At 37.1% G+C, this 25,642-nt stretch overlaps 1 protein-coding gene and 1 non-coding gene across 2 annotated transcripts in view; both read right to left on the bottom strand.

Annotated features, from left to right (window-relative positions):
• The window catches only part of Egf (epidermal growth factor), a 135,020-nt gene that overhangs the window by 73,719 nt on the left and 35,659 nt on the right, over positions 1 to 25,642 (bottom strand). The window contains exons 6-13 of the mRNA XM_027935537.2: positions 17,914 to 18,039; positions 16,144 to 16,266; positions 14,090 to 14,212; positions 12,745 to 12,870; positions 11,413 to 11,549; positions 9,310 to 9,458; positions 5,874 to 5,978; positions 3,993 to 4,216 (exon numbers count right to left, since the gene is read on the bottom strand). Coding sequence (XP_027791338.2) covers positions 3,993 to 4,216; positions 5,874 to 5,978; positions 9,310 to 9,458; positions 11,413 to 11,549; positions 12,745 to 12,870; positions 14,090 to 14,212; positions 16,144 to 16,266; positions 17,914 to 18,039 — 1,113 coding nt within the window. The remainder of the gene's footprint in view (positions 1 to 3,992; positions 4,217 to 5,873; positions 5,979 to 9,309; positions 9,459 to 11,412; positions 11,550 to 12,744; positions 12,871 to 14,089; positions 14,213 to 16,143; positions 16,267 to 17,913; positions 18,040 to 25,642) is intronic.
• On the bottom strand, positions 12,393 to 12,465 carry Trnaa-ugc (transfer RNA alanine (anticodon UGC)). Its single transcript has one exon. It is a non-coding gene; the product is annotated as a tRNA-Ala (tRNA).

Raw genomic sequence — 25,642 nt, forward strand, 5'->3', positions numbered from 1 at the left:
TATCTCCCTGAGTTAGGCCCCCACCTCCTTTCCTCTCTCTCCTCTTACCTAATTCTAGACAGTGACTGTGCTCCTGGTGTCATCCTTCCCATCTTCTATAGGGTCTTATTTCATCAGCAATTACCTCTATCTCCTACACAGTCACTCTCCTCACTCCACTAGCTTCTTTCCCTCAGTCTACTCGTATCCTCTCTTCTGTCTTAATTTCCTCACCTCCCTGAACCCTCTATCTTTTGTCTCTTTCCTAAAGAAGGTTTTTTTTTTTTTTGAAAGAGTCATGTATTATCTGATGCCTCCATTTTCATGGCTCCTAGTTATTGACCATTTTGTGGGCTTCCTTGACCCCTCCTCAAGCAAACCCACCTCGCATACCATTAAAACTGCTTTCACAAGGGATCCAAGTACAAGAAAAGCATTAGAACATTTTCACAAACTATCTTCAGCAGTTAAACACTAAAGCTAAGGAAACCCAAGTTTGGAAGCTTGAATCATGTGTATTCACACTTCCCAGGCCAATCTTTTTGCAAATGAGCAAGAGATTGCTGGATTAGAATAAATGTCTCCCTCTATTGGCAGCACACTCAAATGACTTGTCCTGGCAACAGTGAGTCCACTCATCACTGTTGCCCAAGATGTATAAGATTCACTTCAGTCTTTAGCCCTTTGTCCCAAATTATCAGAAATACAAACAGCAAGGGAATTTTGTTTCATAGCTATAGTTTTTTGTTTTTGTTTTTGTTTTGTTTTGTACCAGGGATCAAACCCAGAGCACTTGGGGTCTTGCTAAGATGCTGAAGCTGGCTTTGCACTTTCGATCTTCCTGCCTCAGCCTCCCAAACTGCTGGGATTATAGGCATGTTATACCAGGCTGGGTGCTATAGTTCTTTTTATCATGGCAAAAACACCTTACACTGGGACTGCAAATTGGTGCAGCCAATTTGGAAAGCAGTATGGAGATTTCTTGGAAAGCTGGGAATGGAACCACCATTTGACCCAGCTATTCCCCTTCTCGGTCTATTCCCTAAAGACCTAAAAAGAGCATGCTACAGGGACACTGCTACATCGATGTTCATAGCAGCACAATTCACAATAGCAAGACTGTGGAACCAACCTAGATGCCCTTCAATAGACGAATGGATTAAAAAAAATGTGGCATTTATACACAATGGAGTATTACTCTGCATTAAAAAATGACAAAATCATAGAATTTGCAGGGAAATGGATGGCATTAGAGCAGATTATGCTAAGTGAAGCTAGCCAATCCCTAAAAAACAATTGCCAAATGTCTTCTTTGATATAAGGAGAGTAACTAAGAACAGAGTAGGGACGAAGAGCATGAGAAGAAGATTAACATTAAACAGGGATGAGAGGTGGGAGGGAAAGGGAGAGAGAAGGGAAATTGCGTGGAAATGGAAGGAGACCCTCAGGGTTATACAAAATTACATACAAGAGGAAGTGAGGGGAAAGGGAAAAATAATACAAGGGGGAGAAATGAATGACAGTAGAGGGGGTAGAGAGAAAAGAGGGGAGGGGAGGGGAGGGGAGGGGGGATAGTAGAGGATAGGAAAGGCAGCAGAATACAACAGACACTAGTATGGCAATATGTAAATCAATGGATGTGTAACTGATGTGATTCTGCAATCTGTATATGGGGTAAAAATGGGAGTTTATAACCCACTTGAATCAAAGTGTGAAATATGATATATCAAGAACTATGTAATGTTTTGAACAACCAACAATAAAAATTAAAAAAAAAAACACCTTACACAAAATTTACCATTTTAACCATTTCTAAACATACAGTTCAGTTGTATTAAGTATATTAACATATTGCTGTGGAAACAATCTCCATGACTTTTTCATCTTGTAAAGGTGGAACCTTATACTGATTAAACAACTCTCCATTTCTTTCTCCCTTCTAACCCCTGGTAAATACTTTTCCACTTTCTTTTATTTAATATTTATTTTTTAGGTGCAGATGGATACAACACAATGCCTTTATTTTTATGTGGTGCTGAGGATCAAACCCGGGTCCTGCCCATACTAGGCGAGCGCTCTACCGCTGAGCCACAATCCCAGCCCTACTTTTCCACTTTTTGTCTGTATGAATTCAACTACTCTAGATACCTCAAATAAGTGGAAATGTATACAGTATTTCTCTTTGGGGGACTGGTTTATTTCACTTAGCATGATGTCCATCCATGTTGATGCACATATTAGAATTAGCTATAGTGTTTCAACAAATAAGCCATACTAGACATAATCCTTATTTTTTATCAAAGAGCCATAATTAATTGATTTTTTAAAATTAAAAATGAATTCATTCAATCTTTATGTTAAAAATCCTGAATTGGCTGTTGTGAAACCACCAAATAAATACTAGTAGATGGCTTTATAATGAGGAGGACAGTTATTTAGATAATTTAATATAAAATTATTTGATAATACCCTTCAATAGAAAGTCACATTAGTTATAGATCACAATATTTTAAAAAAATATTCATTTTTTAGTTACAGGTGGACACAATATCTTTATTTTTATGTGGTGCTGAGGATCGAACCCAGTTTTTTACATTCTAATTAGGAAATTTCAAGTCCCTTTTTACCCTCTATGTCAAAGTCATGATTTTATATTTATTTGGGAAATATTTTTAAAATATTTATGTCTCCTCAACCAGATTCCATGACTTCACAGAAATCCTATTTGTTATTAAGCCCTGTATCTCCACCTTCTATGACAATTGAATAAAAACCTGTTAAGTACATGGGTGGGTAGAGCTAAAACTGTATACAAGTTTATCATTTATTATGAGGTATGTGTTTCATTTAAAAAAAAATCTTAGAAATACCTAAAAAGTTTAAATCATACTTATCTTACCCTATTTCACATATAACAGAAATCTAAAACATGATTGCCTTTAAAACTAAAGAAAAGAGGCAAAATAAATGTTTTATACAGATTTTTAGTTTGTTAATTTCCTAAATGATAGAGATCTTGCTTTTTTTTTTTTTTTTTAATCTCTCCAACCAGTTTTCTAAATCTCCAAAACATCTTCAATACTTTCCTGGCTCTCATCTTCTATATCCTACCTGTTATTATATCCTCTCAGTTTTTTATCCACAATAATTTTTAATTCTCCATTCCACTTTTAAATGACAATGTTTTATACTCAGACTTTCATTAATTGTTGCCTGGAAAACTGATGTAGCCTCCTGGTTTTTTTTTTTTTTTTTTTTTCTGCCTAAATTCCAGTCCAACCCCTTACACTGTTATCTAAGTGGTCATCCTGAGATGCCAATCTTGTCTACATCTCCTGCTCAAGAACATTCAAAGCCTCCCTAGTAAATTCAGAATTAAGTTCAGTCACTATGTCCCAGCATTTATAACATACAAAGGCCATTTTTTGCCTTTTGTCACCATCTATTTACTACATGGCCCAGTTCAAAAACTGTCTTTGCAAATTCCCTGAATCATAATGAATCTCACGCTGCTTATGTAGTTTCAAAGACATTTATACTTCTATTTTAAAGGCTGTAGTGTTTTAAAGATATTTATGACAATAATGATACCCCATACAAAATGTGAAAACACAACAGTGGACAAACTATATTCATTAATATTTGCACATGTTATCAACTGGTATTCATTAGTGTCTGAAAATGATATCATCACTGCTGTGAAATGAAATTTTCTAAAACATGAGAAATGATAATAGATGAACCAAGTTTTTATTCCCAAGTAAGTTCAGAAAAATGGGACATTTTCATGCTGATTTTGAGAAATCTTGGAAAAGAGAAATGATTATACAACACTACCTTTTACCAAACATTCCAATGTTAAAGTGATCCTCATAGCTCATAATTCCCTGAAAAAGTGCCCCTATTCCTTTCTCACTGTATGGTTAAGAGTGTGTGTATGTGTATGTGTGTGTAAACATGCTTTACACTGAACACTCAATCAAGATGAAGAAATCAGCCACCCAAAGCCTCACCTACATCGTTCTGGGCAAGTCTTTGGCGTTTGGAACCATCCAGACTGGACATTTCAATCACAGACCGCTTGGCATCACACCAATACAATGTGTCCATTACGTAGTCAATGGTTATTCCACTGGGCTCTACCAAATCTGAACTGGCTATCACCAGCCGGCCAGAGCCTTGAAGGGAAGAACTTTCAATTCGTGGATTAATCCCCATATCAGTCCAGAATAATCTCCTTTAATCAAGAAAGCACACAATAAATGAAATCTGCTTGAAAGGGTTCTTCTACTTTCTTATCATTGAGAATATCAATAAAAATGATGTTTGGACATACTAAAGTGGTACACTGAAGAATGCAGAGAGAATATAACATGGCATCTTGAAAACAAATAATTTTCAGAAGCAAAACAAGTATCTGGTCTATGTAAAACATCTTGGACCAGAAATACTGAATTACAGATCAGATCATTAGATTTAAAAAGGAATTAGTTTAAAAATTGTAGTAATATTATCAAAGTGTGCTTGAGTGAATACTTTGATATTACTGAAAAGTCATGAATCTTGCTAGCCTGTTAAAAGGCAAGTGACTCACCCAAGGTGGAGATTCAACCAAGAGATTTTATTGGGGGGCTGCCCGAAGGAGAAGAAAAAGAGAGGCAGAGAGCAGAGGAGAGGAGGAGGGCAGAGAGAAAGAGAACAGAGAGGAAGAGAGAAGAAAGAAGTGAGAGGAGAGAAAGAAGAGGAAGAGGGGAAGAGGGCAGAGGGCAGAGAGCAGAGAGGGTATGCTTATAAGTTTCGGCTTAAGAAGGGTTGAGTAGGGGATGTGGCAGGTGCTGATTGGCAGGGTGACTCAGGAACTGGGAGCAGACACTGTGTCCTGCAGGGATTGGTTGAGAAAACCTTTGAATTTGGCGCTCTTGGACTTGACGCCCTTCTGAGAGAAGGGAGAGGGGTTAGGGATTCTGTGACGTTCTCAGGAGACTGAAACATAACTTCAGCGGGGAGTCTCCCACACACCCAACACCTGTTTTCTGTTATGCATGAGTAAAACTATAACATAAAAGGAAAAGCACATTTATCTGTTTTCCAGTTTTACAGTGCACTGTTTACTCAGCTAATTTTAAGTTCCATAATCAGGTGCCGGACACCTACTTTTTTTTAAAGTCATTATGGTTCAGTATATACTTATTGGCCTGTTTAGAGTTGGTTATATTCGCACTGCTTTAATTTGGCTGACTACAAATCAATTCTCAATTACTACAATATATTATCTCCCATGGACCCCTGTGAAATTTCCATCATAAATAAAACCGGGTTGGTTTTTGTCTTTGCTTTTTAACAATCAGGAAGGAATCCTTTATTCTCCTTAATTCTCTAACCCCTAAGCTAAAATGTGATACTAATTCAATAATAAACAGCATAAAATCTTTTAAATTTTCATAATTTATATTTAATCTTGTCTAAATCTAGAAATGGCCTATCATGTGAAATCATCTTATGGCTTCCCTAAATGGAATTCATAAGTCACACAATCCAAATTCTTTTCTGCTCAATAAATAATCATGTAGATTTTTAAAGAGTAAATTAATGGACTTAAGTCTAATTGGTTAATGATGTACAGCCTATTTTTAAAAAAGAAATTGAATTTGCTTAAAATAAAAAGGCATGTCAACAAAATTACTACATAAGAACAGAAAATCAAAAGACATTAAAAAGATGAGGAATGCTTGCTAGTCACATCATTTCTGAACATTTATAGATCTCATGGATTTTCTTGGCTTCTGATTCCACTGACCACCTGAAGTCTTAAGATAAATTATGGACCCTGGCATAACAAATATAACTGTCATGTGACCTATGCAGAAAGGTACCTTATTGTCTTAAATACCTACTTGGCCACTGGATGAACAGCAATTCCTCGGGGCTGAGATAGGTTCTCCTTAAGGATTATTTGACGATGTTTTCCATTTAAGTCACTCCCTTCAATGAGAGATTTCCTAAAATATACATAAAATAAAAGTGTTTGTTATTTTCAACTTGATTTTTGAAAAGAAAGTTCTCTGCTCCTGGTATGCAAAGATAGACATTCTGAGCTACTCCCCCACCCCCGCCCTTTTTTCTCTTTCTCTAACACACACACACACACACACACACACACACACAGTTAGCACCAAGAAGCCCACAAATTCTATTGTTTTGAAACATATTCTTAATTAGTATCCCAATATTTATACCAGGAAATTAAAATACAAGGGGACAAGATAAGTAAAAGGGGATTCTCCAAGACAAGAGCCCACCCAGTTTCCAGGGTATGAGTTGTCCATCAAGAATCCTAAAAGTAAATTTTATCTTATGGTAGTTTCTGTTACCCCATAGAATGAGTAAACACATTTACTTTCTTGGCTCTTTTTTATACGGCAATTGGCTTTAGAAATTAGGATTCCTTAATACTAAATAATAGCATTGCCAGTGAAATTATTAATTAGTTTCTCCTAGGTATAAGATGTTAATTTGAACATGCCTTTTCCTACACCAGGAGAGACTATAACCATCCCTCTTTGGTTCCCATTTGGCAAAGAGTTACTATGTAATCTAATATCACAGGATTAGAATCTCAGTATTTAAATCCAATTTCTAACTAATATCAAGGTTTTCAAACTATAAACCTCTCATTTGCAGACAAATTAAAGGTTGTCTTTTAGCAGCTGCCTTTAGAGGGGTGAGGACTTAAAAAGGACCAGTCATTACTGAAGTCAATAAAGTAGGGGATTTGAGGTCTTATTCTCCAGGATATGGAGGTTTCTATCTCCTGAAAGCATTGCCTCTGCAGTAGGTACCATGGTGCTATTAATCAAACACTGTTAAAATTAGAGGTGACTTGCAAATTGGGGGAAATATGAGAAGACCAAGCATCCTTAAAAAGCCTAAGAGTGGTTGACAACTGTCATCCTGATCAACATTTACTCTTACAAGAACAACTATGTTTGAGTTCTATTATTATGCATAGCTGATATTTAAAATTTCTATTAAGTAGTTCAACATGAAGGAGGCTGATATTATGATTTATAATTTTGATAACCGACTTTAATTTGTTACATTACTCTGGGTGGAGCACATTAATCAACTCTGATTGAAGGAGGCAGAATTATTCTGTGGTGCTAGAAATTGAACCATGGGGTGAGTATAACTCAGTGGTAGAGCTTCCTAGGTGTAAGATATTAATTTGAACGTGCCTATTCCTAGGTCAGTAGAGACTACAACCATCCCTCTTTGGTTCCCATTTGGCAAAGAGTTACTATGTAATTTAATATCACAGAATATTAGTATAGCTCTACCACTGAGCTATAATCCCAGCCCATCTCTTTAATTATTAAGAGGATAAGCTTTGGAGATGGTTATCCTTGCATTCCAATTTCATATCTACTACTTATGTGCTCCTTGATCTTGGAAAGTCATTTTACCTCTTTGACTATTGATTTTCTTAACCTTTAAATTGGAGGTAAGAAAACTTACCTCTTTGGGATTTCATAGTATCATGGGTATAAGGCTCTTAGCCCAGTGTCTAATGCACTATAGTTGTTCAATAAGTAAACATACAAATAATAAAGTAATAAAGGTCTGATTAAGTGAACAAAGGAATAATGAATGAGTAAAAAATAAACTTGCCCTGAAAACAGAAGGGCCATTTTATACATAACTTCACACCATACCATACATGTGGCTTGTTTTGTAGAACCTGTTTCCCATCAGTTATCCAGACCAAATGAGATTTTTCTAGGACATAGAAAACCTACACTCAAGCATATAAACCCATTCCCTGGGACTTGCCCATGTAAGAAGTGCTGTCTTCGCAGAGGTGAAACATGGCTGCATAGTTGCCTGATACCCAGGATGGCTACCATTTCACTTCATGGCACTCAGTTATTTTGACAAAATATCCTAGAACACACAGCACCCTTCATATTATCCTGTGAGGGGCTCTAGTTTAAGGTTCCTCTGGCACCATAAGGGATGCAATCCTTCTTATTGACTCTCCTCCACCCTACCCTGTTCTGTTCCCAGGCTCACACAGAGCAGCCCTGAGAGTAGGGTACCCAGAGGACAGAAATACCCCAACTTCACTTTGATTCTGTGGTTACCCACCAAAAGGAAAGTGGACCATCCCTCTGTTCCCCTGAAATTTCATCAAAACTCCATAAGCCCCACTTCATGCTGGCTCAACAGGAACCACATTTATCTCTTGAATGCTGGGTACCCTGGAATAATTCAGACTCTCTGAGCTTTACATTCTTCACATGTAAAAAGAACACACTTAGGCTAGCTGATTTCTGAAACTCCTTCCAGCAATCCCTTGGGGAGTGTACACCCTTCACTGGGCAATTATACAAGGCCTCGACATTTCTTGTACTGATATTTAATCCAAGTACTTGATTAAGGTTTTGCTGGGGAAATATGCCTTACCTCCCCAAATAAACTAAGAGCTGACTGCAAAGACGAGCACATCCCATTCTCCTTTGTAGTCTCCCATGTTACCTAGGAGAGTGCCTCATCCTCAGCAGTTACTCAAAGAATGCTTACTAACTGTGTTCAGACAGGCCTTGGGTGTCTCACACACAATCTGAGGGGCAAAAACAGATGGCTGCTTTCTTGGTCTTTGAAATCCTCCTGTGGATATGGATTCAGTCTTGATGAAGGGAGGAGTATCTTGCTTGATGGTGGGCAGAGGCAGGGAAGTGGACAGCAATGGGGCCTGTCTCCTCCACTGGCTGGGTACCAAGCACCCAGCAATATTTATCTGTGTTCAAAATGGAGGATAAAGCAAGTGGTGTATCTCTTTCATTGCTTCCATCTCCTGTGGCTTAAAAGTGAACCAGGAAGAAGATTAACATTAAACAGGGATGAGAGGTGGGAGGGAAAGGGAGAGAGAAGGGAAATTGCATGGAAATGGAAGGAGACCCTCAGTGTTATACAAAAGTACATACAAGAGGAAGTGAGGGGAAAGGGAAAAATAATACAAGGGGGACAAATGAATGACAGTAGAGGGGGCAGAGAGAGAAGAGGGGAGGGGAGGGGAGGGGGGATAGTAGAGGATAGGAAAGGCAGCAGAACACAACAGACACTAGTATGGCAATATGTAAATCAATGGATGTGTAACTAATGTGATTCTGCAATCTGTATATGGGGTAAAAATGGGAGCTCATAACCCACTTGAATCAAAGGGTGAAATATGATATACCAAGAACTATGCAATGTTTTGAACAACCAACAATAAAAAATTAAAAAAAAAAAGAAGCAACAGAAAAAAAAAAAGTGAACCAGGAAACATACCCTCTGTCTGTCCAGTAGAATCTGCGGCCAATCCAGTCCACGGCAAGACCTTCTGGCACATCTATTCCTTCCTCAATAAGCCTTTCTCTCTGGGAACCATCCATATTAGCTCTCTCTATCCATTTCAGAGCTGTGTGGGCATAATATATCTACAATAGAGAAAACAGGTGTTTCTAATTTGTCTTTAAAAACTGAACATGGAACATAGATAAAGGGGATAAGTAAGCCTTCAGGTCACCGAGTAAAATTGTTAAGAGCCCGGTTTAAAAATGAGTTAGACACATCAGCAACTAAACCCCAACTATGCTGCTCCCAGATGTGTGTAACCAAAAGCAAGTTACTTAGTGTCTCAGAGTCTTAGTTTTCTTATTAGTAGAATAGGAATATAATATCAGCCTCATTAGGTCACATGATATGCATACATAAATTCTTAGTTCCTGGCACATAGTTCTACTCATTGTTTTTTCATATTTGATCATTGGGGGTTGGGGTTGTGGCTCAGTGGTAGAGCACTTGCCTGGCATGTGTGAGGCACTGGGTCCAATCCTCAGCACCACATAAAATAGGAATAAATAAAATAAAGGTTAAAAGAATATTTGATCATTAGTCAATGACATAGTCTTTGTACTGGAACACATCAGTGGCCTCTACAGCCTGAAAGGGAGCAATGATGTGTAATTTAATGAGGACACTAGGTAAGCTGTATCTTCTACTGTTCAGTACACAGCACTGCACTTCGGGGTGACTCAAGAGACATGGGTTCCTCTCAGTTTTCTAATTTATTTGCAGGACTGCTTTGGTTACCTAACCTCAATTTTCCAGACTACAAAAATGAGGAAGTTACATATTTCCTAAGGTTCCTTTCATCTCTAAACTTACATAATTTTATTTTAATTTATCTGTCTTATCCAATTTTATAGGCACAAAGTTCTTTTTCAATCTAGTATGCAGGCTATCAGACATAAGAATTTCATCAGAGTATTAAATTGTCAGATGACAATTTAATGGAATTTGTGGAATTTTAACCGGGAGCTCATGTTTACCTAATAATCTCATCAATTATAGGTTTAGGTAAACATATGTGCTCACGATTAAAATTCCACAAATTCCATTAAATTGTCTTCTGGCTCATAGCATTTTTAATAGGCTATTATTTAATGAGTTCCCATTTTGTGAATGAATTATTATTTGATGAGTTACATTCATAAAGAAGAGGTAATATTTCATAAAGACAAATATGGGTACTTCTCATGAAAAAACTCTACTAGAACTGTGTTTCTCAAACTCAAATTTGCATATGAATTATCTGGAAATCTTGTTAAAATGTAGATTTGGATTCAGTGGACTGGAGAGAAGCCTACTAGTCTGGAAGTTGTATTTTCAGGTGATGTTGATGCTAGTTGGGTCAAATACCAGAGTTTGAGTAGCAAGAAAATAAGAACATTAATCATTAAGTTAGTTAATGGAAATATTTTAAAAGTAAATAAACATATTCTGGATATTTAAAAAAAAAGAAGAAACAAAAGAGGGACTGGTCAGCCTTAATAATATAGAAATTCTAAGTTACATAAAAAACTTTTATGTAAAATTGAGTATTATATAAATAATGTTGCAAGACTGCCATTCCCACAACAGTCATAAAACTGTGCTTTCGGATTTTCATAGTTCAAAGGTCATGCAATTCCCTCTCTCAATGACATGTATTAAATGCAAATTACTAATTTATACTTTGACCCAACCTTAACTCCCTATTCTTCCCACTACTAGCAAATAATCAAAAAACCTATTTATGGAGCTCCTTTTGCATGAACTTGTGCTAGTCTCCCATCTTCATCTCCAAAGAGGAAACTAACCTGATAATCCTGTACAATCATCCCCAATAAAATCAGTGAATCCCAGCAAGAACCCTGCAAAGGGATATGATAACAGGAAAGCCTTATGATTTCCCAAATGATGTTCCACTATCTACATGTAAGTTGTTACAGGTCTAATCATTCTCAGTTTAACAGAAGATTTTCAAGTAGCCAATGTCATCTGTTAGGATAATCTCCTCTGTTCTGTCTTTATAGCACACTCACATCTGTTCAGGCAACAAACCCATACCTTATTTTCCACAGGGTCATGATCTAGTGCAAAAACTGTTCCCATCTGCTTGCTGAGCAGGGTTCCATAATCTGTTCCATCAAAGTGCATATGACGAATATCTTGAGAATTGGCAAACATCAAAAATGGTTGTGGTCCTGTTAATTAAATTTCCAATATGTCTGTGTTTAAAGCATGCCTTAAAACACAAAAGGCACTTCTACTCTTCCCTTTCATTGCACCCTCTTCTTCAATTTCTACAATGTTAGTCTTCTAGTTTCCCACCAGTGTGATATAGGCAAAAACAGGCAGGAAGCCATTCTGTACCATGAAGTAGCACATTGCCAAAATTTTATCACTAGATTCTTCTTCTCTAGATGTCTGCTTTTAAAATGCAAATTACTTTTAAAAAGCCACACTAAATTACCAAAAGCATAATTAAATGATGCAAATCTTAGGGCTGTAATCTCCTTGTATCACACATATTAAATTCATATTAGAATAAATAAACTTCCTTGACCTAGGCTCTTCTGAAAGGGACATGTGATTATTTAAATTTATAATAAGACCCCTTGAGTATTCTCAGTACTCAAATTATACTATATTACTGAGGCCTTGAAAAGTTGAGAGTATTGTGCTCTAAGTCCAGCTATATAGAATCATTATTATGTTATTCCAATTATCAGCATAATTAACGTTCAGGAGAGATGAAATGCATTTGGCATAAATCTAAGATTTCCAAGGCTGTTGAAGGACACAAGAGATAAATATCAGAAGATGAAAAAATAGCAGAAGCATACAATTTAATATTAAATTTTGACATGAAAAGAACAGAATTTATCAAAGTATTATAATTATTGCATTCACTAGAGAAATGAAAATCAAATCAACAATAACAAATATTATTGAACACCTCTTAACTATAAAGTATATAAGTATATACTTAAATACTATAAGGTATTTAAGACTATTCTGGTCATAACTTTCTTTTTTTATTTTTTTGGTAATACTGGGGATTGAACCCAGTGCCTTGTGCATGCAAAGCAAGCACTCTACCAACTGAGCTATATCCCCAGCCCCCATAACTTTCTTATCTACTAAAAATACCATATATGACATTATGGCAAATATTTTTTGCTGGATGCCAGAAATATTCTTTAAAAACATGATTATTATTTATGTTATAATTAATTAATTATTCATATTCATAAGATTCATTTTCCATTTCCAAAAATAAAAAAATCAGATCTTCTATCAAGAAGTCAAAAGCAATTCAACTTCCCATCTTTCTAAATAAAATACTTTCATGTTATCTTTTGCAGAAACACACTTCCAAACAACCCCAGCACTAACCTGAAGCAGCACAGCTTTTTTGGTCTGGTTGTAGGTCATACCCAGGAAAGCAACTACATTCCCAAGATACTGGGCTGAGAGGAAGACAGAGCTGGCTACAGCCACCGTTATCAGGTGATGAACAGCCTACAAAAAACAGTTGCTTTGTAATGATGTTAAGTCATTCAATATATTATAATTTTCACCAAAGTATGGAATGTACCAACTATATGTTGATTTTGAAAACCACCTCCTCAATCATTCAGACAGCTGCAATCAAGTTTATTTTTCAGAATATCCTAAGTGCCCCCCTTCAGTAAACTCAACATCTTGAATGATAATGCCTCACATTCCAATGACCCCCATCCTCTTGTTGCAACCCTGAGTTCAAGAACAAGCATGCTGACAACTGGTTGAAGAACACAGTAAGTTTTAGTGGGTGTGGTAGCTGGTCTAACTCTTTCTAATGAGTAATGCATTTTTTTCTCTCTTGCATTTTCAGTCTCTTGACTTCTTTTGCATTTCCTAGGTTTTAAAAAATCTTAATTGGCTTTACTTTTAATTCTAAAAATGGGCACACTTCCAGCAGAATAGAATAGACAATATGATTGATGTATGTACATTCCATGTATGTATTATATGTCAAAATATATTCTGTCATGTATGACTAAAAAAAATAAATCGTATGGTATAAATTAAAAAATGGGCACACTTTATCCCATAAAATTAGCATTCTCTTCTATTTTTTTTTAATATTTATTTTTTTAGTTTTTTTCGGTAGACACAACATCTTTATTTTTATGTGGTGTTGAGGATCGAACCCAGTGCCCTGCGCATGCCAGGCGAGCGTGCTACTGCTTGAGCCACATCCCCAGCCCCTCTCTTCTATTTTTTTATTTAAAAATCATAAAGCTGTCCATGACTTTTCTTTTAATCTCGGGTTATATCCAGACTTCTTTATGCATAAACCTCTATAAAGATAAAAGTAGAGAGTTCCTTATTAGGTGCAATCAACAGACTGAGGACACTCTGCCTCTGCCATCTCATTCAATCCAGGAGGCAAGTCAGTACTGTTACAGATGAGGAAGCAAAGACTAAAAGAGGTCAAGTAACTATAGTCTAAAACACACTGCCATAACTGTAACTGGTAATACTACCTAAGGACTAACTTCAAAGCCCTTGATCAAAACCACTACACTATGCATCTTTTCTAAAAAGAAATTTAAATCTATATGTTAATCTGTTACATAAATATCTTTCAGTGTGTAATACTGGAAAATCTATTCTCCTTTGGCAATAAGATCAGTTTTGGGGTATCACTTAGAAAATGTTTATATTCAAACCAATAAGAGGCAAATAAACTCACCACTACATGTTTTTCCATCTCTCCCAAGCACTGAGCCTTCAGGACAGAAACACAGGGGCCCATCTGATGTCAGAACACATCCATGGCTGCATTTAGATGCATTGCTTGGACAGGAAACGAATGCTAATTAATGAAGAACAAAGTTAAGATTAGTGTTAAATCAGAGTTGTGAAACTTTATTACAATCTGTTGCTAACAAAAAGTGTTCTCCTGAAAAAAAAGAAGTTAAAAAAAGAACAAACATTTATGAAATGCCATGGTAATTGTAGGTATAAAGAAAAAATTTCAAATCTGTAAACTGAAAGAGTTCTGATTTTGGAAAATGTATCCAGTTTCTTCTGAATTTCTATTATCTCAAATAAGATTTTTCAAGCTCTTAGTCATCAAAATTCTGAGAGTTTTGGAACCTGAAGAAGTGATTCTCAAGTTCACCTGGAAAACAGATTTCATGTACCAAAAAAAAAAACAAAAAACTAAGGACATTTTATGAGCATGATTAGGTGTAGGAAGAGAAATAAGAGGCTCTTAACAAATATTAAAATGTATGATAAATTATCATATATGCATAATAATGTGCAATCATTAAAATAGTGGAGAATGGGTGTAGGAATAGACAGAAGATAATACAACAGGACAGAAAGCTCAGATTAGAAAAGATTAAAGTATACATAAGAACATACTGCGTAAGATGTTATTTTAAAATTAGTAAGCATGTGAAAGATCATCCAATAATGGTATAGAAATAACTGAATAATGATTCGGGAGAGAAATGTAAATCTCTACCCTATAGCAAATATTAAAATAAATTCCAAGCAAGGCAAATATGACATTGCATATGTAACATTAAACTTCTAGAAGGTTTGAGAATCAAGTGAGATTACATTTGCCACACTTGGTACACAGTGGGCCCTATGAGGAATTTACATCCTGTACTTCAGTATATTTGCCAGTGGGCAAAATTTGTGATATTAAGAGAGGGGCAAATTTCATAGACAAGCACAAGCATGCTGGGTAATTTCCAAGAAATTCATTATTGTTAGGTCCTTAGGCCAAAGTAATTCCATTTTGAAAATCAGCACCTGTCATCTTAAGAATCCCACCCAGGCATGACCTTCTCGTTAAGCCATCTCCGAAGAGTCCCTAACTACTGAAACCACAACAAAGATGCCAAGTAACAATCACAGGACCCTGGGTTATTTTGGTTTTTGATATTTTTTAGTTATACATGGACACAATATCTTTATTTTGTTTATTTATTTTTATGTGGTGCTGAGGATTGAACCCAGTACCTCACATGTGAAAGGCAAGCTCTCTGTCACTGAGCCACAACCCCAGCCCCCTGGGTTATTTTTTAACCACTTCATTGTACATGACTATATAGTTAAATTTTTTCAGCAGGCTGTTGCTCCTTGAAGAAGGGCAGCCTGGCAGATATTCTCTGTAAATAAATCTTTGCTTGACTCAGAGAAGTGTCTCTTATGGATATTTGCACCAGCTACCCTAACAATTATCATTCATCCATTTCAATGTGCCTGCTTTCATAAGCATAGACGATATCTAGACTGACTTATTCCACCATCTTTGAAGAAGGAATAGATAATAAACATGAGTTGAAACTCTCATTTGTACTTAGCCATACTAGTAGATTCAATAAAAAAAATTATCTTAAGGTATCTGAATATTTAATCCTAAATTTGCACTGGGAATATCCATATACATTTAGAATGTATCTTTTTCTTTTTAATATGTGTATTGCCAGCATTGATGCCCCCAAAGACCTAGAAACAATGACTTACTCAAGCACAGATTATATTATATATATGTGTGTGTGTGTGTGTGTGTGTGTGTGTGTATCCCAACCCTGGTAGTTTTTATTTTAAATATCTATAGTAAAATCTAGTTATCCATATTTCAAAAAGCAAAACAAAATTAAGCTCCAAGGTAATTCTGATGCACACTGCTAACTGAAGACTATCAACCCATCATAGTTCACTCAAAAACATTATTGAAAATTAAGAAGAATAATGCAATAAATACTTGTTTTTGTGACTTACGATGGCATCGTTTTCCATCAGAAAGCAGAACAAATCCTGCAGGGCATGTGCAATAATAGGATCCAGGAATGTTCTTACACCCAAGAGTACAGCCATGATTCCAAAAGGCACATTCATTGACATCTACACAATGACAAAAGGAAATCACAATCAAATGGTTGTTTCTGAAAATAAACTGTGATATTACTAATTAGTAAGCACAAAGTAGGGTAGTATATGCTGTAACTGACCATGGGAAGGATGTTTTTCCAATTCTCAGAAAGAGAAAAAGAAGTCAGTCCGATGATCATGAAAGGCATTTTTACTGTGTTATAATTTATACTGATTTTTTTGGACTAGAATTAACTTTTGATAAAAATATAGCACTATATGCCTTGAAACGATACAGCATGCCATTCAAGTTAGGAACTGTTGGAAGTTTCTTAATCAGTTTGGACAATTCCTATTCTGCTATTTACTTTTCTCAAGACCAAGGGGAGCCCTTCCCCTAAAAGTAGAAACACTCCTTAGCAGCTTTGCTCCAACTGAAGCGCCAGCCTTCCAGCTCACAGCTTCTGCACCTCACAGCTTTTCCCTTCCCATTGGTGCCCTGTAAGCAGGGGACTATAACTGTTGTAGGGACAAACGAGGCAAGGCACCGAAGACAGCAGGAAACAGTTTTATTTGGCTGCAGCCAGGTTCAGAGGGCACAGCCCTTGCTGTAATCAATCAATCCCCCGAACCCAGAGTTCAGGGAGTTTCAGAGTTTTATACCCAGCATGTAAGGGGAGGGGCTCAGAAGTTCACAGTCTGCAGAAGTTCACATAAAAGCAGCCTTTTCTTTCACTGTTCTGGACATGTTAACTCTTCAAGGACAACTCCTGAAAAGGGGAGAGCTTCTTTCTATCCTCCCCCTGCCAGCTGTTACCATGGAGCCCATTTGTAACTTATCTTAAAAATGTAGACATCTCTGTGAAGCCCAGCTCAAGGCCAGAGGCCTTGTTTGCACATTTCTTCAAAGTACTATACTGGATACCTTTGTGAAAAACTAGTAAGGAGGTGTCCAACACCTGGAGTGCTGGTATCCTCTTGACCAGTGGCCAAGTAAACAGGGTGACAAGAAAATAGGAAGTTTATCTACATTGGACTCTTTTTCTGACAGTCCTAAAATCAGCCATGGTGAAGGGGGCTTCTCTGTGGAGAAAGGGGATGCCCCTTCATAACTAGGTGCCAGATTTACGGAAACTGATGCCACTTTATGTTTCCTGCAGCCATTGGGTTCTTTTCTTCCCTAAATCACAGCACCTTCCAGGAGAAGGGATGCAGACATCTCGTGGGTTCATTAAATAGGGCTTGGAATTTTGAAACAGGAGGCGTCCTAGAGGACTAGCCTGAGCCTCAGTTTTCCTCCTTCCAGATTAGATCTTTATGGAATAGATGTGACAGTCATATGCTCTGAGAATCCGATGGTAGCTATGGAACCGCTCTCTTAAAAAGTGCCTATCCTGAAATTTTGCACAAAGTCAAACGCAAAGAGGCTCAGAGAACCCCCTCCCCCTCCTTATCAAAACCCCTGAGCAGCCTCTGTATTTGAGGTAGGAACACAGGATATTGTTTCTAAAAAAGAGACCTCGGAGTATTATAAAGACTTTAAAAACAGAAGAAAAAAATAAATAAAAGTGCTCTCCTGGGTTAAAGCAAGCTAACTTGAAGTCGATTTCCCAGTGACGCCCTCCTGGCCCCTGAAAACAGTTCTTGACGTCCGACACTCCCTCCGCGGGTCCGCTTTACCTTCACAGGACTTCCGGTCTCGGCTGAGCGCGTAGCCCTCCGCACATGCGCACAAGCGCGACTTGGAGTCCTGCCCGCACGCTCTGCTGCTGCAGTTAGCTTTCTTTAGTTTGCAAAGTTTCTTTTCTGGAACAGAAGATGGTTTATTAGGAACCTGTGGATATGTGTTTTGACAGAGGACAGTGCTCCATCCCTGCACGGTTCTTAAACTGGCTTCTCTTGTCGCCTCTTGCCACGGTGGCGCTGCTCTGGAGTCCGCTGTAGCTGGGATGCGCCTGCATTTCAAAGTCCTTATTTCTTTAACTGTCTTATAGTAGCTCTCAGGATAGGGCGTCCTAAATAGCTGGAGATGTCATTCCTTGGGTTGCTAATAGTACAATCTATCTGCTCTTTCATTCTAACATAAAAAGCACATAAACAAAATTCTGTTCAAGAAATAAAAAAAAACAAAAAACTTAAGCACATCTTTTCCTGAGTGTAATATTTACAAGTCAGAGGCAGATGGTATTTAACTGTTTTTATGATTGTTATTTTAAAAAAAATCTTTCAGACTTAATGTATATTATTTATTGCTATATGTCTTTATCCCCAAATTTCTGAGTTTATTGCTGACACATCCCATATGTTATGAACTATCCCAAGTGAATTGGAATTTGCTCAATGAAATGGGTGCTTGGGTTGAATTAGCTACAAATTGGGTTGAGTTAGGTGTGTTTGCTTGCTTACGTTATAGTTATAGTTATCTATTTTGGGGCGCTTGAGTTAGATTATCTATACTGAACCAACTTGATATATGACCAACTTAGTACCTCTGTTTTTCAAAGCCCAAAGTCAAGGGCTAACCTAGTAGTAGCATGTATATCCTGTTTCAAGAGTTTAACAAGATTTTTGCATCTTTTGCTTCTTATTTTTTTGTCGATTTTAATGACAGAACCTTTGTAAAATGCTATGGGAAATACAGATAAGCTTAAGTGTGGGGACAGATGCCCAGAATGCAGGTAGACATGAAGCAGTGATCTGGCAGAAGGTAAAGGTCAAGGAAGAGCACTGGGTCATGGAGCCTGAAGTCTGGCATGGTTAAGATCTGCTAGAGATTGCATAATGAGAAGAGCACAGGGTCTCAGCCAGGACTGTGGAGAACACCAGCACTGTTGGGGGAAACACAGAAAACAAATCAGCAAGAACCTGAGCAGAGCAGTTGCAGCTGGGTCCTGTTCCCCCAAGTGCATTTGCTCTCTGATCTCTTTCTTTACTTCTAGAGATGTCCCCTTCACTTGACTTGACCTATTTCCTTCTATTTCAAATCACTCTTACAAGATAAAATTTCAGCAAATTTGGTTAAATGACCTATAATTGGCTTTTTATTTTCAATCCATGAATCAAACAGCATTTCATCTATTAATAGAGGGGTGCTACACTGGGCATGGCAGAACAGTCTGGTTTTGTATGGCAGTTTGAGCAGAAACAAGAAAATGGCCTAATAAAAAAAAGTGGACTGGTTAACATCAGGTTATTCCAGCTTCCTTTCCAGGTAAAGGTTAAAACAGGGCGGACTTCTTTATCATGCTGGGGAGAACTGACAGGTTTGGGGATTTATCCATCACCTTTTCCTGATATCATAGGAGGTTAGATAAACAACTTGGTTTTGGTTTGGGGATCTGGAACTTCAGTATGAATGACTCCATTATGATTAGGTCTGCTGGAGCCTCATGCAGGAGCTCTGTTCAAGTCAGTGGCCTCTGATAAATTTTACCACTAAAAATGTTCTTGACCAACAGCTGCAGAATTCAATAGAAACATATTTTTGTTGCATTGAGAAAATCCCAAGTGTACAGAGAACATATTCCCCTCTTGGGATTCTAGTTTGTTATGAGGGAGAGCCTTCATACCAAAATCTATTTTTTTTTGATTTGCATTTCCTTGAATGCAAACTTTATTTATTTAAAAAATTTTTTTTATTGGTTGTTCAAAACATTACAAAGCTCTTGACATATCATATTTCATACATTTGATTCAAGTGGGTTTTGAACTCCCAATTTTACCCCAAATACAGATTGCAGAATCACATCGGTTACACATCCACATTTTTACATAATGCCCTATTAGTAACTGTTGTATTCTGCTACCTTTCCTATCCTCTACTATCTCCCCTCCCCTCCCCTCCCATCTTCTCTCTCTACCCCATCTACTGTAATTCATTTCTCTCCTTGTTTATTTTCCCATTCCCCTCACAACCTCTTATATGTAATTTTGTATAACAAACAAAATCTATAATCTGCATTTTTATAGATTCCAGAGTGACTCTGATGCTGGGAGTCTTCATGCCAAGCTGAGAAACAATGGCCTAATGTTCTGCTGAGACATTCCACCTTGACTGTAGTTACAGGTAACTCCATTTAGTTGGTCCGTGTTCTTTCCTTAGTTATTTTAACTTGTATTTTTTTCAGTTTTCTTGGCAGAAATAAATGTGAAATTAATCTTGCCAACTCTCTATACAAACTGCAGTATTGCTTACTAAATTTGTTAAGTTCTACATTGAATAATATTTTGGAAAAAAAATTTTCCTTATCTATGCTTTTTATGCCAATTATGTAGGTATATTACATATTTTTCATGTTTCTGCATGCTACACTTAAGCTATCAAATTTTAATCAAGCAAAATTTAAAATGGCTCAAATTTTAAGTGAATGACAAAAATTAGAAACTTGTAAGATTATTGAGGACAAAATTCATCCTCTTCACATTTCTTTAAAAAAAAAGGTAATATTTTTAACTTTGATTTGTTTTCCTTTATAAATGAACCAACAAAACTCTAGAAAAGTCTATATTGGCACTGAGTAACACCAAAACACTACACTTTCTTAAGATAACAAAAACTTCACAGATTATGCTTCCTGTAATTGTACCTTATAAAAATCTTTCCAAGCCCAGCATAATAGATGATTATAGAAATAAAAAAATCAGGAAAATCGAGTTTTGTCTGTTCTGTATTTCACAGGCAATTGCTTTATCTCCTTGACCTAAGTTTCCTAATCCATGAAATGAAAATGTTGAATTAGATATTCTCTCTCATTCATATTCTTTCTCTCTCTCTCTCTCTCTCTCTAATTGGCGCTCTCTCTCTCTCTCTTTCCTACACACATATGCATGCACTTGCTCTGCCCTCCCCCTTTTTAAAGTGCTGTGGTTCAAAACAATTAAATGTTTTTGGTAAATTTTTCTAAATTTATACCTCTAAAGATTCTCAAACCTTAATTACTGCCTACAACATGGTAACACGGACCTGACTGTCTAATGAAGAAAATGATCAATGTCTAGGGTATAGGAAATGACCCAGAGAATCTTCTAGATCCTGTATTGTAATCTTTTTTTTTTTTTTTTGTACCTTTCTATTATTTCTCACACCTGGCCCATGTATGTTCTAATCATCATCATCATCACCATTATCTCCATCATGATTATATGTATTCTTTTTTTTTTAATGTTGTTAAATATTTATTCAAACATTTATACTTTTAAACAACAACAAAAAGACAGAAAAACAATAACAACAAAACACCTGCCATTTGTATGATTATATGTATTCTTTTTCCATTAATAGGTAAGGCACATACTCTACTCACATATGTAGTCTCAGTAACACCTAGCATGGGGTCTTTCACAATATAGGTACATAGCAAACATGTGGAATACATGCACAAGTTCCTGTGATCATGTCACCTGCTCTCTCACTTCTTTAATTCTTTTCCCCTTGGATTTCCAGTCATCTCAAACAGATGAGCAGACTGTGTCAGCTTAGAACTCTGTCCACTCTATCATGCTGCCAATGGTTTGAATGATGCTTATTAATCATTATTCTCCTCTGCATGGTTGTGTTGATGATGTGACCTGAATTCAGACACTAAACACTTTAAAAGGTCATTTTAGGAAATGGCCAAACACAGAGGATTGAGTGTTATATTTCAGTTTAATCTTCTTAATCTTCTGCTGTTCTTTAGCTTCAAAATAGGCCAAAGCTAGCACTCAGAATGTTGTTGCTGACCTCAGATAACACCCTTTCTCAGAGCCCAGTAGAGGGGTTTAATTGCCTTTGAGATCAATTAAAGTCCCTAATCGTGGAGTTTAATGTCCATGCCAACTGTGCCTTCAATCACTGCCTGACAAACACACAGGCACTCTTGAGCTTTCCTGCAGCCCAGTAAGTCTACAGTTTTTACCCTGGTCCAGTTCTGAAATAGTGCACATGGGATTCCCTAGCCTGCATTTCCCACCCCATCACATAAAATCACATTCCTCAAATTCTGTGTAAGACCATGCCACAAAGCTGTTCTAATCTCTTCCATTCAAACCCATTCACTAATCATTCTTGTAACTGAATATTTGCATCCCCAATATTTAGCACATAACAATAAAAATTTGAATAACACTTTATAAACCATCTACATTTTCACATTTAGTTTTCAGAACAAGTCCTGGGGTTTTGCAGAGCAATATTGTTTTCCATTTTATAGATTAGAAAATAGTGCCTTGTTAAGGAGCACATAGGTAATAAGGGGTAGAACGGAGGCTCAACCCCAAGCCTTCTGTTTGCAGGCTCCACCTCTTTACCATGTATGTATGAGGTGTTACATATGCACATGTGTGTATAAGTATATACATGGGCGTGTATGCATACATAAAATATAACTGGGTTTTGTGGAATTTCTGTAAAAACCTACAGTTATATTTTTGTTTCATTTGTTTATTGTCTTTCTCATTAGTGAGTTCTCAATAAATGATAACCTTAACTTCCTCAAAAAACTTCCCAAAGTATACACTACAGAAGTTTTTTTCTTCCCTGTTAAGAGATATACAAGGAAGAAAATACAAGAGTGGCCATTTATACTCCTGGAATTCATAATTACCATTGGAAAAAAAAACTACCCAGAATTTAACTATTTGGTATTCATACTTATCTGAACCCTTTTAAGAATCAGAAAATAAACAAACCAATAACCTCTAGGAAGTTAAAAAATAAATAAATAATTTTTATTCTTAGAAAAGCCCCTCTGGCCCACTCAGTCTCTTAATAGTATATACTTATTTCTGACAAGTTCAACCAGCCCAGAACATAAAGGTAGAAAACACAGGTGTGGAAGCCTCCACTCCCATTGTGCCCATCCCACCCCACCTGCCTGCTAGATGGTGCATAGGTGACAGGACTCCATGGGCTCTCTTGCTGAGAGACTTAGAGCAACCTCAACCTTTCATTCCAGGCACCAGTGTCAATGAGTAGGAGGCAGGAGGTGATGAGGGGAATCTATTGTTCATCTCTCCCACACAGACTAGACACCTCTGATCAGGCTCCTCCTGGAGGAAGATGGTACAATTTGAATATCAAGAGGATAATAACTACCATAAATAGAAACATGTCGACTACTTGTTTAAATTCATGAGTTTATAAAGATGCTTATGAAAAAAGGTCACCTTTAGAGGATATTGGGAAACTAACCCTTTATTCTGAAAATGGGTAATTAAGGGATGGGAACAGGCTTTGAATTTGCCTTTCCTAGAAAAGCTCCTCCTCAACGGAATTGTATATCTGATGTGGAAAGTTTCTTCTTTATATAAGAATTCCAGATAGTAAATGTATAAGCAATGATACAGTTAGAAAAAAAAATGGCTCCAGGCAGCGGTAATCAATAGCCATTATGGAAAAGGCTGATGGGAAACTATAGTTGATGGACCAGGCTGGCCACCCCTGAACAGCTGATTAATCTTGAACATCACAAAAAGAATGTGAACCAGCCCCTATATGCCTCCTAAGGTGGTACAATAGGAAGCATAAACCCACAAAGCATCCTTGAAAAAATTCTGACTCTGATCAGGCTTCCAGACCTAAGCTATCAGTTTATGGGAAATACAGAAGGTAGAAAAAGATGATATCACCATGGAGGTATAATTTGCAAAATTCAGAAAGTGTAAAATTTAACAGGACAAAGAATCTGGTTTCTTTCTTTTCTTTTTTTTTCTTCATTTATTGCCTTCACTGTGTTGCTGAGTCCACCCCAGGGGCAGATATAATATGTATAAATATTTAATGTGGTCCTGGGGATTAGAACCCAAGGCCTTGTGCATGCAAGCAAGCACTCTACCAACTGAGCTATATCCTCAGCCCAAGAATCTGGTTTCTTAAACAAATAAATGGCAACAGAAATCCTCCAATTAGAAAACAAACCATAGACCCACAGACAGGCACATGGGAGTCAGCAAGATGTGAGAGCTGAGAGCAAAGAAGGAGACAACAAAATGATAGGAAGCAACTCCAAGCATTTAAAAGGCATTTCAAGAGACAGCCGTTTGGTGTCAGGGTAAACCTGTGTTATCAACTCAGCTTTGCCAAAACTAGTGCTGAACTTGCCCCAATGGCCTGTATCCTTGAAATTGTAACTCTAGTCACTAAGAAAATGTCAGTAATTTTAAATGATGTGAGGAAAATACTGCAATCTGTATATTACAAACATTTCTATTAAAAAAACAGCTTTGTGTATTTAAAATGATTATTTAAAAATATTCATCTTTCTGCAATGATTCATTTCCAGGGGTTTCCAAATAACCCATGTTTTACAGAAAACTCTCCAGCAGAAAGAATCAGAATGAATTAGAGTCGTACCTGAGTAGTTTAAGCTACACTCATCTTCTGGAAGCAGGTACATTTCCAGATGGAGACAATCATCCTTTGTGAACTCACAGGAATAAAGACATTCAACAATATTTTTTACATGAAAAGAAGGAAAAGTCTTTTACATAGTGTTGATGATAGACACCTAGTTCCCAGAGAAATATACTTTTGAAACTCCCTTAGAAGCTTAAAACTGGAATCTACATTTAAAGAATCCAAAAAGAAAAAAAAATGGACCTTCTACAAAATAATATCTGTGAATAGTAAATTGCAAAGTGTCTAGAAGATAAGCTTGATATTTTTCCATTTGTACTAAGAAGTTCCCACATTGACTTGAGAGCCTAGGTGTCAGAGCAATCGGAGGGCTGGCTAAGTTTAATCATGCCTAACCAGTGTTATTAAGCCCACAAAAATGTGAGATCAATTCTATTTTTGAGTGGTTGGGGGAGGATGTTTGAATTTCTGAAATTAACAGAAAAGAGAGAGAGAAAGAAATAAGGTTTTGGCTCCAAGGTCTGTGCAAACTGAAACATTTAACCAACGGGAGGCCACAGGTAGACAAGAATGTTCCACATTACAGGCTTTTCCCCAAAACAAATAGGCCAATCTAAGCTATGAGTGAGAGCACAGCTGTGGAAGCAGCACACTAACCACCTGGGTTCAATCCCAGGTCCACCACAGTGTGACCTTGAATGAGCTACTGTGATGAGGTAAGAGGACAAAGGGCAAATTGTTCTTCTTGGCCTAGGTTTACAGCCTGCCAGCCACTAAGAGGTCCCACGTTAACTCATGGTTCCTCAGATTTCTAGTGTGGGTCATTTATCCACCCTCAGACAGTATCAGGGGCATCAGTAGAGCCAGAGCTCTCTCTCTTAACTCATCCATCACCACTGGGCACAAATGCTTAAGTGCCCCCACAGGTGGAAGTATGCCTAAAGCCAATTAATACTCCTAAACCCCAGACCATTGCTGCAAACAGACAATAAAACTCCTTTCTTTTGTTCCAGGGAACCATCCTGATGCTTTCTTGTTGGAGCTGTGTCTCCTTTCCCAAGTGGAGGCCCCAAT

The sequence above is a fragment of the Marmota flaviventris genome, chromosome 7, assembly GCF_047511675.1.
Source record: "Marmota flaviventris isolate mMarFla1 chromosome 7, mMarFla1.hap1, whole genome shotgun sequence".
In the NCBI taxonomy this organism is placed as follows: Eukaryota; Metazoa; Chordata; class Mammalia; order Rodentia; family Sciuridae; genus Marmota; species Marmota flaviventris.